Raw genomic sequence first — 12,949 nt, 5'->3', positions numbered from 1 at the left:
TTGGCGCGGCTTAAGTTCCCGGCGGCCTTCGCGGCGGGTTCCGGGCGTAAGGGCAGTTCGTGATGGCGGGGGCTGGTTCCGCCGCTGTGTCCGGTGCAGGGACGCCCGTGGCGGGGCCCGCAGGCCGCGACCTCTTCGCCGAGGGACTCCTCGAGTTCCTGAGACCGGCTGTGCAGCAGCTTGACTCTCACGTCCACGCCGTCAGGTGCCCTGGAGGGCAGCAACGGGCGGGGCCTCGCCTTGATTTGGCTTTTTAGGGGCGGGACCAAGAAAGGGCGGAGACAAGATGAGTTCGCTAGCGTTCTGGTGGGACTAGAAGCGGGGAAACAGATTGGAGGCGGGGCCGACTGGCGGGAGGGCGTGCAGGTGGAGGCAGAAGCTGGCTTCTCTAAGCACTTGGGAAACACATAGGGGAGGTTTTTTATTCCATTAACTGTCTGACCGTGTAGGCCTCGTACCTCTTTGCAGAGAGAGCCAAGTAGAGCTCCGGGAACAAATTGACAACCTAGCCACCGGTGAGTAAGCATCCCTGTATACCCAGGATCCTACAGCTGACTTCAGTACCTTGTTTTGCTAACGTCTTGGGCTGGGTTTCTCTCACTTGCTTCTAGGGCTGCTGACTGACTCCTAAGTTTCTAGTGACAGTATCCATGTGGTAAAGAGTGTTTTCCATAACATTTACTAGCTTACTCGTTCCAAGAACAAGGCCATTAGGTGTTTAGTTGCCTCTTCCTTCCGTCTCCCAGAACTGTGCCGTATCAATGAGGATCAGAAAGTGGCCCTGGATCTCGACCCCTATGTGAAGAAGCTCCTTAATGCGCGACGACGAGTCGTCTTGGTCAATAACATCCTACAGAATGCCCAGGTAAAGGAGTTTCCTACCAGCAGTAATTCAAGGTACTTTCCAGTTTTCAAAAGGTGTCATAAAGTCCCCAACACAATGAAAGTCACCGTCATTTTTAGTCTTTGGGGAAAGGGAGTTGTCAACTAAAACTTACTGTTCTTAACCTTGAGATGAATGAAGCAAGCCTAAGATATTTTCCAGCACCTGGTTGACAGCAAGCTCTAAATCCTTTGACAGGGCAGTTTTCTGATTCCAAATCTTGTTTTGCAGGAACGGCTGAGAAGGCTAAACCACAGCGTGGCCAAGGAAACAGCCCGAAGGAGAGCAATGTTGGATTCAGGAGTATACCCCTCTGGTTCCCCAAGCAAGTAACAGGCCAGAAGACGGCCCACGGCCGCAGTGTAGCACGACTACTATTCCCCAGCTGCCTGTCTCCTCTAGGACTCCCTGTAGGTGTTGGGACATCAAAAAGGGAGCCCTGTGGTTTGTTTGAAACACTTCAGAGTCTTACCCATTTATGTGGGGCCCAAAGAAACCTGTGTACAGCAGGACTCAGGATCCCAAAGGATTTATTATGGCTCTTACTTCCAGGAATGAGTTGAGGCTTCTGCATTTTTTTTCTAAGCTGTGTCAAGGCCCACTTCCTGTACCATCTCTGAGCCTCATTAACAAGGGAGGGGCTTCCTGTTACATGCCAGGTCGTTGGACCTGGGCAGAATGTCCTCTGTGACTTCCAGTTTTCCTTTGTTTACGCTCAGGATTGAGAGGAAAGGACAGGCAAAGTCAAGGTGAATAACCAATCTACCCCCTTTTGTTGACTGCACTGGCTTGACTACTGTAGCAGTGTTACTAGAAATATTTCATTCAATAAATGCATAAATGGTATTCCAGTTTACTCTGGTATATGGAAGTGTTCCAAGAGTCTTCTACATTAATTCAAATATAGCTTCAAATTGAGATCTAGCATTCACAATGAAAAAACTCAAGTATCATTTTCAGTGAAGAGTACAGAAAGTAAATGGAAGCAAAACGATTGCCAGATGCCAAGGAAAAACAGTACCAAGAGCCCTACTAGGAAGTACTTTAATCTTTTTTCTTAGAAAAAAAAAAAAAAAATCCACACACAGTTCACAACATTTCAACAACAAAGTACTGGCTGAGAGAGGTTTCAGGAGCTGGGGATTCTAGAATATTAGGAAGAAAAGTTGGTATCTTGCTTCACTGTAGATGGATGGCACAGGTCATAAACGGGAGACTTCTGATTACTAAGACAGTTTCAGAACCCAGTGGAATGACACTTCCTTCTAGAGAGTCTTTCTTTAAATCTTCCTGTCTCCCTTACTCCCTCAGAAATGCCACCACATAAAGCCGAGTAGCAGTCAGCTTAGACTCCAGCCTTCCCCTTGGGTAAGAAAGGGGGCGGTGAAGAGATACGGAGGTCACTCTTGAGTTTCCATGCTTTCCTCTTCCTCTCCTTGAGGTGGCTCTTCTGTATTCTCCTCCTCTTCCTCTCCTTCCTTCTTCTCTGGTGGCTTCTCATAAGCCTTTTCTGAAGGTGTCACTATCACTCCATCCCAGGTAGATATTTCAGAAGCAAGATCTAGAAGAGAAAAAAGGTGACTTGACAAGCAGCCCACATGCAAGTCATGACCTACACAGAGGAAACATGGAGACCACTGAGTGGAGTTACTCTGTGGATCAGAGCATCATAATGGACCCTGTCCCACAGTGGCCACTCACAGCTGGCATCACCCTCCTGGCCAAGGATCTTCCTAAAGCCACCATGTGAGAGGATTCGGACCAGAGTCTGAGCTGTGTAGCAGACCATATCCTGAGGGAGATCAAAGTAAGAGTAAATTAGCAAGGAGAATCAAAATACCTTCTCATTTTCATGACAGATGAAGAAAACTTTTAATTTCAAAACCAAAATTTGTGAGAACCCCCAAATCTCTGACCACTAAGATCACATTTCCTTTGCTTTCTGACATGGGATATTCAAGAGGGGGGCACAACGGACCATTTCAGAGCTGCACCAATACCTGCTGTTCCAGAGTCATGACTGTGTGTACTCTGAAGTTGCCACTCTCACAGGGGTCTGTGATACCCACCGACCCTGGCAGGAACAGTCCTGCAGCCAGAATCTGCAAGCATCGTCTGAAACATGGAGAGGTATTAGAAGAACACACAAGACAACTTACAGTCAAACCCCAAGCCCAGAGCAGCATGCTATACCTGTATGCCACGTTCAGGGCCAAAGGCTGTCTGGTGGGGTTGTTCATCACGGCATAGTGTCCCTGTAAGAAAATCTGCTAAGTGTGCCATAAAGCGGCAGTTCTATCTTCAAACAAATTAAAACTTTAAACCATCATGAAGAAAACTTTCATGTTCAAGAAGCAGTTTTGAAATGACTGCTCATTCAGTAATTTCTCTCCTTTACATTAATAACAGTAATGAAAAAGATAAAGGAGCAGTAATAACTACCCATTTAATTGAATACTCCAAAAGCCCAAGAAATAATAAACATTGAATCTTTATTGGATTACTTGTCCTTGTCCACTAATGAGATTTCCTTTTTTTTTTTTTTGGTTCCTCCATTCCTCCAAGATTTCTTTTAATCTGTACCAAGTTTCATTTTATGGTAGGTTTCAGACTACCTACTGATTCATAGGGTGGATCAGGAATTCCAGTTGCCCTTCATTACTTACAAGTAAGTCAAGTATCCAAGGAGTAAGGGGCTCAAAGCCAGGAAAACGAATCCTCAGGTCCTTCAGCAGTCTGATGAGAACTTTCACTCTGAAGATAAGAGACACCAGGAATTAAAAGCCCTAACAGATGATGAAACAAATCAGTGAATGTAACAAAAAGGAAACAGAAACAGACCCACAGATACAGAGAACAAGCTAGTGGTTACGAACGGGGAGAGAGAAGGGGAAGGGGCACAACAGGGGCCATGGGATTAAGAGGCACAAACTACTATGTATAAATGTTACAAGGATATACTGTACAAGATGGGCATCCTATAACCTTTAAAAATTAAAACGAGATTTTACTTCCATACCTAAGGCACAGAGCTGAAGCTATTACCAGAATTGTTCCCTTCTTTCCCTCAACCTAAGTTGCTTGAAGTGAAGTGAAAGTCACTCATTCATGTCTGACTCTTTGCAACACCATGGACCATACAGTCCATGGAATTCTCCAGGCTAAAATACTGGAGTGGGTAGCCATTCCCCTCTCCAGGGGATCTTTGTGACCCAGGAATTGAACTGGGGTCTCCTGCATTGCAGGCAGATTCTTTACCAGTTGAGCTACCAATTACTTCAGGTAAAAAAAAATCAAAATCCAGACAATCAGTCAAAAACAGTTGTCAGAATAAGACTGGGTTCAATGTAGTTAGAAGGATTAGGATATAATTAGGATCACTCAAATAGGGAGGGACTCACGTGGACTGAGAAGCATTTTCCTCAAACCAGCGGGCATGTCGGATGGCTGCTAAGGCACTCTGTAACACCTTGATATCCACTGGAAGACAAGCATGACATCCACCAAGATGAAAGGTTCCGATTACTGAGCAAGCAATTCAATTCCACTGCCACACTCCAAGAACTCAAGAGGAGGACAGGATAACTTAGTAATTCCTTGAACTAATCCCCATGTCCCCAGATCAGCAAATCCCCAAACCACTGTTCCTCCCCTAAACCAGATGTGGAAGCATGAAAGAGCCCCAGTTTTCTCCAAAAGGTCCTTTTTCTTAAGTCCTCAAACTGCTTTCTTGGCCTGGCTGTTTCTGACAATTTCATTAGCAATCTGATAAAACTGCTTCCAAATTACAAAGGAAGATAGCAAAGTTTGGGGGTAAACTTGGGTCCCCAAAAGGTCTCATGTGGAATAGCAACAAATGAAGTAAATTCAATAGCACTTTATACCACGTTTTGAATTTCCCCCGAATTTCACAGCAATGGAATAAAAGGACTAACAGTGAAGTTCTGGGTCCAGTTTTCGCAGATTTGGTGGCACTGTTGTAATGAGAATCTTCACTGTAGCATCAGAAGAGCTGATTTCAAAGCCAGTTTCATTGGTTAGCATGGTCAAAACTGAAAGAAGAAAAATCAGAAGTTGCACTCACATTTCCATTAGATGACCAAAGGTAAATCCAGGATGAGGATAGGGGAATAGATATTTTATTTATCTATTGATTTACCTAACAGATCTATCTATCTGTTATTATTTGTTATTTGCTTGGCTACGAGATCTTAGTTCCCCAACCAGGGATCGAACCCATGCCCCCTGCATTGGTAGTGTAAAATCTTAACAACTGGATCACTAGGGAATTCCCAAGTTTTTAAAAACAGCAACAGTCCAGAGTCAGAATTGAGAACACAGAATTTTAAAAGTAAGGGAAATGTATTCTTTTTAATGGCTGAGTAATACTCCATTGTGTATATGTACCACAGCTTTCCTATCCGTTCATCTGCTGATGGGCATCTAGGTTGCTTCCATGTCCTGGCTATTATAAACAGTGCTGCGATGAACACTGGGATACACGTGTCTCTTTCCCTTCTGGTTTCCTCAGTGTGTATGCCCAGCAGTGGGATTGCTGGATCATAAGGCAGTTCTATTTCCAGTTTTTTAAGGAATCTCCACACTGTTCTCCATAGTGGCCGTACTAGTTTGCATTCCCACCAACAGTGTAAGAGGGTTCCCTTTTCTCCACACCCTCTCCAGCATTTATTACTTGTAGACTTTTGGATTGCAGCCATTCTGACTGGTGTGAAATGGTACCTCATAGTGGTTTTGATTTGCATTTCTCTGATAATGAGTGATGCTGAGCATCTTTTCATGTGTTTGTTAGCCATCTGTATGTCTTCTTTGGAGAAATGTGTAAAATATCATGTATGAAAGGAGATGCCAGTCCAGGTTCGATGCACGATACTGGATGCTTGGGGCTGGTGCACTGGGACGACCCAGAGGGATGGTATGGGGAGGGAGGAGGGAGGAGGGTTCAGGGTGGGGAGCACATGTATACCTGTGGCGGATTCATTTTGATATTTGGCAAAACTAATACAATTATGTAAAGTTTAAAAATAAAATAAAATTTAAAAAATAAATAAAAATAAAAGTAAGGGAAATCAATTAGATTTTGAACGCTGGTGATCTCCACTAGAAACTTCCCCAACATAAAACTCTGCACTCACTCTTCCTTCTAGCCTGACCTGACTTTGTTAAAATGTACTTATAATTATAAACCTGGCTTCTGTGACCACTGTATTACATGTTCAGCAACAAACTCAAACCTTCAGAAGGATCCTGTGCTCTTAGGCTCTCCACGACCTTGTTTCCTAGTGCAGCAACAGCTTCCACTAGATTGAGAGAGAGAGATAACGAAGATTATAATTATTTTAGTCGACTTTCTATATGTCTCAAAGCTACTTTGCACTCTGATTCCTGCGGAGCAACAACAAGCAACTGAATACACACTTTTGCAAGGGGAAGTTTGTAAAAACAGAGAAACTGAAGGCTCGGCGACACCCCCTCCTTTACACACACTTTTTTTTCCACAGTAGGGATTTTTATCAGTGGGACTAATGCCATTTTGGCCTGGATAATTCTTTGTTTGGGGTTGGGAGGTAGGGTCTGTCTTGTCCACTGCAGGATGCTTAGCAGCAACCTTGGCCTCTACCTGAAGACGTTAGCCTCAAATATCTCCAGACACTCCCGAATGTCCCCTGGGGAGCAAAGTCTGTCCTGCAGTAACTGGTCATAGATTCTTTCACATACAGCACACATTTAGATGCCTCGAATCCAACTGCTATGTTCTGCTGCTGCGGCCAGAGAGAGGCACACTCACATGTTGGCAAAATCTTTAGGATCACCACCAGGTCAGCCACATTGTGTCCTGTAGTCATCGTTCCCTTTTTATACGATCCGACTTGTCGGACTTCTTCAATTTGCTGTTGGAAAAGGGATTTAAGGAAGAAAAAACAAAACTTAAGAAGTGAGAAGCTTATTACCCAGATTTGGAAGTAGCAGAGTTCAAATCATATGCCAACATGAGCAATGAAAAGCCTGATTCATTACGGCCAGCTGATAGTCTGGTCCCCAAGACCAGCACTACAAAGGAATTCCACTGTACTTTCCCATTCCAAGAGTGGCTTTCAATAAGCATCTGAAGAATCAAGCAACAGGAACCAAGGAAACTTTCACACACCATGGCTTCCCTTTCCTAGGACTAAATCTTCAAAAACTCACCACTTCAAATGTCCCTGGAGCCACAATCAAATTGTCAATCACATTGTTTATTTTTGTAACCAGGGAAAGGATAGAGGCCTGAAAGACAGCAGGAAACAAAAATACCCTCAGGTGAAATACCAAGCAACTTTTCATCAAGTTTGACTATTTCCCCCAATTCCTTCAATAGGAGATGAATCAACACCTACACCGGATTCTGAGAGCACCCTGACCCTCCCAGCCTTGAATATGCCAGAAGAGAAAACTTTTTGATCCCAAAGATAGATTCCCCAATAATAATATGAATGCACATGTAATCTGTTTATACATTCACCTGATGCTCTCCCTTTACCCACAATAAAAAATAAGAATAATTAAATCCATGGAGTTCAGGCTCTGATAACAGTAGCCTCACCAAATAGCTATATACTTCTCTAGCTTCCTTCATGAAATCTCAGGAAGAAAACCAACAGAATATACCTGTTCAGCAGAATTAGGAGCAAGGTCCTGATTCCTCTTCAGCAAGGCCTCACTGAAGGAAGTTTCATCAGGTGCTGGCTTGACCCGGGGAAAAGCCATTTCACACTAAACAAGAAATAAACTACTATTTACTACTTACCAAAAATAATATACAGCAGATTTTTCTGTTGCCACAACACAAAAAAAGAGACAATTCTACAACACTTATGCTCTCAGTACCCTACTATTAACAGATGAGGAGATACCCCTCGTCCAAGGAAGGGAGCAATGGCTGCACTTTGCTGGAGCAGCCGTGAAGAGATACCCCGCACCCAAGGTAAGAGAAACCCAAGTAAGACAGTAGGTGTTGCAAGAGGGCATCAGAGGGCAAACACACTGAAACCATACTCACAGAAAACTAGTCAATCTAATCACATTAGGACCACAGCCTTGTCTAACTCAATGAAACTAAGCCATGCCTGTGGGGCAACCCAAGATGGGCAGGTCATGGTGGAGAGATCTGACAGAATGTGGTCCACTGGAAAAGGGAATGGCAAGCCACTTCAGTATTTTTGCCTTGAGAACCCCATGAACAGTATGAAAAGGCAAAATGATAGGATACTGAAAGAAAAACTCCCCAGGTCAGTAGGTGCCCAATATGCTACTGGAGATCAGTGAAGTAACTCCAGAAAGAATGAAGGGATGGAGCCAAAGCAGAAAGAATACCCAGCTGTTGATGTGACTGGTGACAGAGGCAAGGTCCGATGCTGTAAAGAACAATATTGCATAGGAACCTGGAATGTCAGGTCCATGAATCAAGGCAAATTGGAAGTGGTCAAACAAGAGATGGCAAGAGTGAATGTCGACATTCTAGGAATCAGCGAACTGAAATGGACTGGGATGGGTGAATTTAACTCAGATGACCATTAAATCTACTACTGTGGGCAGGAATCCCTCAGAAGAAATGGAATAGCCATTATGGTCAACAAAAGAGTCTGAAATGCAGTACTTGGATGCAATCTCAAAAACGACAGAATGGTCTCTGTTCGTTTCCAAGGCAAACCATTCAATATCACAGTAATCCAAGTCTATGCCCCAACCAGTAACGCTGAAGAAGCTGAAGTTGAACGGTTCTATGAAGACCTACAAGACCTTTTAGAACTAACACCCAAAAAAGATGTCCTTTTCATTATAAGGGACTGGAATGCAAAAGTGTCAAGAAACACCTGGAGTAACAGGCAAATTTGGCCTTGGAATACGGAATGAAACAGGGCAAAGACTAATAGAGTTTTGCCAAGAAAATGCACTGGTCATAACAGACACCCTCTTCCAACAACACAAGAGAAGACTCTATACATGGACATCACCAGATGGTCAACACCGAAATCAGATTGATTATATTCTTTGCAGCCAAAGATGGAGAAGCTCTATCCAGTCAGCAAAAACAAGACCAGGAGCTGACTGTGGCTCAGACCATGAACTCCTTATTGCCAAATTCAGACTTAAATTGAAGAAAGTAGGGAAAACCACTAGACCATTCAGGTATGACCTAAATCAAATCCCTTATGACTATACAGTGGAAGTGAGAAATAGATTTAAGGGCCTAGATCTGATAGACAGACTGGCTGATGAACTCTGGAATGAGATTCGTGACACTGTACAGGAGACAGGGATCAAGACCATCTCCATGGAAAAGAAATGCAAAAAAGCAAAATGGCTGTCTGGGGAGGCCTTACAAATAGCTGTGAAAAGAAGAGAAGCGAAAATCAAAGGAGAAAAGGAAAGATATAAACATCTGAATGCAGAGTTCCAAAGAATAGCAAGAAGAGATAAGAAAGCTTTCTTCAGCGATCAATGCAAAGAAATAGAGGAAAACAACAGAATGGGAAAGACTAGAGATCTCTTCAAGAAAATCAGAGATACCAAAGGAACATTTCATGCGCAGATGGGCTCGATAAAGGACAGAAATGGTATGGACCTAACAGAAGCAGAAGATATTAAGAAGAGATGGCAAGAATACACAGAAGAACTGGACAAAAAAGATCTTCACGACCCAGATAATCCCAATGGTGGGATCACTGACCTAGAGCCAGACATCCTGGAATGTGAAGTCAAGTGGGCCTCAGAAAGCATCACTACGAACAAAGCTAGTGGAGGTGATAGAATTCCAGTTGAGCTATTCCAAATCCTCAAAGATGATGCTGTGAAAGTGCTGCACTCAATATGCCAGCAAATTTGGAAAACTCAGCAGTGGCCACAGGACTGGAAAAGGGCAGTTTTCACTCCAATCCCAAAGAAAGGCAATGCCAAAGAAGGCTCAAACTACCGCACAATTGCACTCATCTCACACACTAGTAAAGTAATGCTCAAAATTCTCCAAGCCAGGCTTCAGCAATATGTGAACCGTGAACTTCCTGATGTTCAAGCTGGTTTTCGAACTTCCTGATGTTCAAGCTGGTTTTAGAAAAGGCAGAGGAACCAGAGATCAAATTGCCAACATCCGTTGGAGTTCCAGAAAAACATCTATTTCTGCTTTACTGACTATGCCAAAGCCTTTGACTGTGTGGATCACAATAAACTGTGGAAAATTCTGAAAGAGATAGGAATAGCAGACCACCTGACCTGCCTCTTGAGAAACCTATATGCAGGTCAGGAAGCAACAGTTCGAACTGGACATGGAACAACAGACTGGTTCCAAATAGGAAAAGGAGTACGTCAAGGCTGTATATTGTCACCCCGTTTATTTAACTTCTATGCAGAGTACATCATGAGAAACGCTGGACTGGAAGAAACACAAGCTGGAATCAAGATTGCCGGGAGAAATATCAATAACCTCAGATATGCAGATGACACCACCCTTATGGCAGAAAGTGAAGAGGAACTCAAAAGCCTCTTGATGAAAGTGAAAGTGGAGAGTGAAAAGGTTGGCTTAAAGCCCAACATTCAGAAAACGAAGATCATGGCATCCGGTCCCATCACTTCATGGGAAATAGATGGGAAAAGTGTCAGACTTTATTTTTCTGGGCTCCAAAATCACTGCAGATGGTGACTGCAGCCATGAAATTAAAAGACGCTTGCTCCTTGGAAGGAAAGTTATGACCAACCTAGATAGCATATTCAAAAGCAGAGACATTACTTTGCCAACAAAGATTCGTCTAGTTAAGGATATGGTTTTTCCTGTGGTCATGTCTGGATGTGAGAGTTGGACTGTGAAGAAGGCTGAGCGCCGAAGAATTGATGTTTTTGAACTGGTGTTGGAGAAGACTCTTGAGAGTCCCTTGGACTGCAAGGAGATCCAACCAGTCCATTCTGAAGGAGATCAGCCCTGGGATTTCTTTGGAAGGACTGATGCTAAAGCTGAAACTCCAGTACTTTGGCCACCTCATGTGAAGAGTTGACTCATTGGAAAAGACTGATGCTGGGAGGGATTGGGGGCAGGAGGAAAAGGGGACAACAGAGGATGAGATGGCTGGAAGGCATCACTGACTCGATGGACGTGAGTCTGAGTGAACTCCGGGAGTTGGTGATGGACAGGGAGGCCTGGCGTGCTGCGATTCATGGGGTTGCAAAGAGTCGGACATGACTGAGCGACTGATCTGATCTGATCTGATCTGATCTGAAGGCAGTGATACAATTAACTGTTCAGAACAAAGATTATAATCATGTTACTGTCAATTGTATGAAGGAACTATCTTCCTCACCCAGGTTACACTGTTTTTGTATGCAAAGCAACACAGATGACTCAAAACCTCCCATTTTCTACTCCAACTACCATACGACTTCATTAACAGGGAGACGCCAGGTTCCAAGAAACAACAGTTGAATAGTGGCCAAGGTACTCACCAAATAGAAGTCAAACGGAATATGTGGCACAAAGGGCCTGAACCTAAAAAGCGGAAAAACAATCCAGATTACTCACCACATAAATCAAACTGACTTCACATAATGGGGCCAAACTCATTTATCAAGAGCGCATGAGAAGAATACTTCTAAACTACAGCTGGATCTCAACAAGGCAGGTAAGATTACTCCACTCCGAACTATAGATGACTGAAACGGAAACCAACGGGCACAGATGCTAAAAACTGGCACTCACCCTCCTCCTGGGCCTCCTCTGGAACCAAAGCGCCCGCCACGACCTCGGCCTCTGTCACCCCTAGAAATGCATTATTAACATATTTTAACTTTCTTTTCACCTCGTTGAAGCAATCTCCTCGATACCGGCCGTATGGTTTCAAGTTAACCTACCTCTATCGCTCTGCACTTCCCTTTGGAATCCACAGGATCCCATTCTCACTTACACTTCTACACCTTCCAAATGTCCAGCCTCACTCCCCATGACTGGATAACTGAATCACATCAAACCACATTAAATACTAAAGAGGCTCAGAGAGCCCTACAAGAAACACCCCGTAATCGCCGGGCCCCGCCAACCCTAATACTTCGGAGACTAATGTGACTGCTTATTTATTCGTTCTTGTAGTAAAAGCATCTATCAGGCGTATCGTGCATGTCAAGCGCCTGGCATTGAGGATGAATGAGACACGTTCCAGCCGTCTCAGTCTAAACAGGAGGTGTGGGGGTGCTCCTCCTGGAACCTGAGGACACCCCGTCATCTGAACCCCCCAGAGAGCGAATATCGAAACCGCCTCTAGACTCCTGGGCCCCACCCCCCATCCCCGGCCAAGTTTCCCCGCCTCCGCTGCCCCCGACCTCCCCCTCTCTTAGACCCGGAGTTCTCAGGTTTCCGTGCAACCCCCAGGTACATGGCCCTTTCCAGTCCGCCGACTCCTTTGGACCAACTTCCTAAAGTTTTCGGTCGAATACCCGAAACATCTCCAAAGCACCCCACAACCCTTACCGCATGGCGTCCTAGATCCCGAACAATGGAGGCCAAGCCACACCAACCGCCCCTTTCCTCTGGGGATCCGACAACTGGAGAGGCAGCTTGCCGGCGTGTCCCAATAAACTCCAGCGCGATTGGCTCCCGCCGTACTCCGCTGCTTGTGCCTATTGGTTTACTTTGGCAAACCGGTTTATTGAGCCAATGAAAAGGGCCTGCTATGTCAGTAACTAGCCAATAAGAACGGTTTAGACGTTAACGCCCTTTTGCAGACACTAGAGAGCGCTGTGTAAAGAAGTTAGGATGGCTGGCATTCAGAGACCTTTCTATATGATTCTTGGGGCACAAAGAACTGCGACAGCAGAGTGGCGCAGCGGAAGCGTGCTGGGCCCATAACCCAGAGGTCGATGGATCGAAACCATCCTCTGCTAGTGGTGTTTTTCTTATTTCTTTTTCTCCTGGGACAGTTCTGTTTTAAATCTCTTCAGTAAATGGAACTACCATAATCCTACTTTTTTCTCCCTCAAAAATGCAGCCTTTAAAAGCTGTTTTTTGCCATCAGCGAGTGAAATGGAAAA

At 44.5% G+C, this 12,949-nt stretch overlaps 2 protein-coding genes and 1 non-coding gene across 3 annotated transcripts; 2 read left to right on the top strand and 1 right to left on the bottom strand.

Moving 5' to 3' along the window:
- Positions 1–13: 13 nt before the first annotated feature.
- Positions 14–1,729, top strand: SNAPIN (SNAP associated protein). Its single transcript, XM_019955162.2, has 4 exons — positions 14–205; positions 469–515; positions 747–865; positions 1,115–1,729. Exons 1-4 carry the CDS (start codon positions 63–65, stop codon positions 1,214–1,216), a joined length of 411 nt encoding a protein of 136 aa, XP_019810721.1. The 5' UTR covers positions 14–62; the 3' UTR covers positions 1,217–1,729.
- Positions 1,730–1,911: 182 nt separating this feature from the next.
- Positions 1,912–12,518, bottom strand: ILF2 (interleukin enhancer binding factor 2). Its single transcript, XM_019955150.2, has 14 exons — positions 12,390–12,518; positions 11,625–11,684; positions 11,372–11,414; positions 7,550–7,654; positions 7,091–7,168; positions 6,690–6,792; positions 6,136–6,201; positions 4,819–4,935; positions 4,285–4,363; positions 3,550–3,637; positions 3,077–3,138; positions 2,884–2,998; positions 2,585–2,675; positions 1,912–2,444 (listed from the first exon to the last, which is right to left on the bottom strand). Exons 1-14 carry the CDS (start codon positions 12,392–12,394, stop codon positions 2,284–2,286), a joined length of 1,173 nt encoding a protein of 390 aa, XP_019810709.1. The 5' UTR covers positions 12,395–12,518; the 3' UTR covers positions 1,912–2,283.
- Positions 12,519–12,730: 212 nt separating this feature from the next.
- On the top strand, positions 12,731–12,802 carry TRNAM-CAU (transfer RNA methionine (anticodon CAU)). Its single transcript has one exon. It is a non-coding gene; the product is annotated as a tRNA-Met (tRNA).
- The last annotated feature ends 147 nt before the right edge of the window (positions 12,803–12,949 follow it).

The sequence above is a fragment of the Bos indicus genome, chromosome 3 (genome assembly GCF_029378745.1).
Source record: "Bos indicus isolate NIAB-ARS_2022 breed Sahiwal x Tharparkar chromosome 3, NIAB-ARS_B.indTharparkar_mat_pri_1.0, whole genome shotgun sequence".
NCBI lineage: Eukaryota > Metazoa > Chordata > Mammalia > Artiodactyla > Bovidae > Bos > Bos indicus.
The sequence above is the reverse complement of the archived record's forward strand: the minus strand, read 5'-3'. Positions and strand labels throughout refer to the sequence as shown.

Bases quoted from the DNA above. Each gene is read 5' to 3' on its own strand.
- ILF2 (XM_019955150.2), bottom strand. The intron at 6,202-6,689 runs GTGAGTGTGCCT...CTCTCAATCTAG, and splicing joins CCTAAAGATTTTGCCAACAT to TGGAAGCTGTTGCTGCACTA. The intron at 2,999-3,076 runs GTATAGCATGCT...TCCATGTTTCAG, and splicing joins GCCCTGAACGTGGCATACAG to ACGATGCTTGCAGATTCTGG.
- SNAPIN (XM_019955162.2), top strand. From the start codon at position 63: ATGGCGGGGGCTGGTTCCGCCGCTGTGTCCGGTGCAGGGACGCCCGTG. The intron at 206-468 runs GTGCCCTGGAGG...ACCTCTTTGCAG, and splicing joins TCTCACGTCCACGCCGTCAG to AGAGAGCCAAGTAGAGCTCC. The intron at 866-1,114 runs GTAAAGGAGTTT...CTTGTTTTGCAG, and splicing joins ACATCCTACAGAATGCCCAG to GAACGGCTGAGAAGGCTAAA.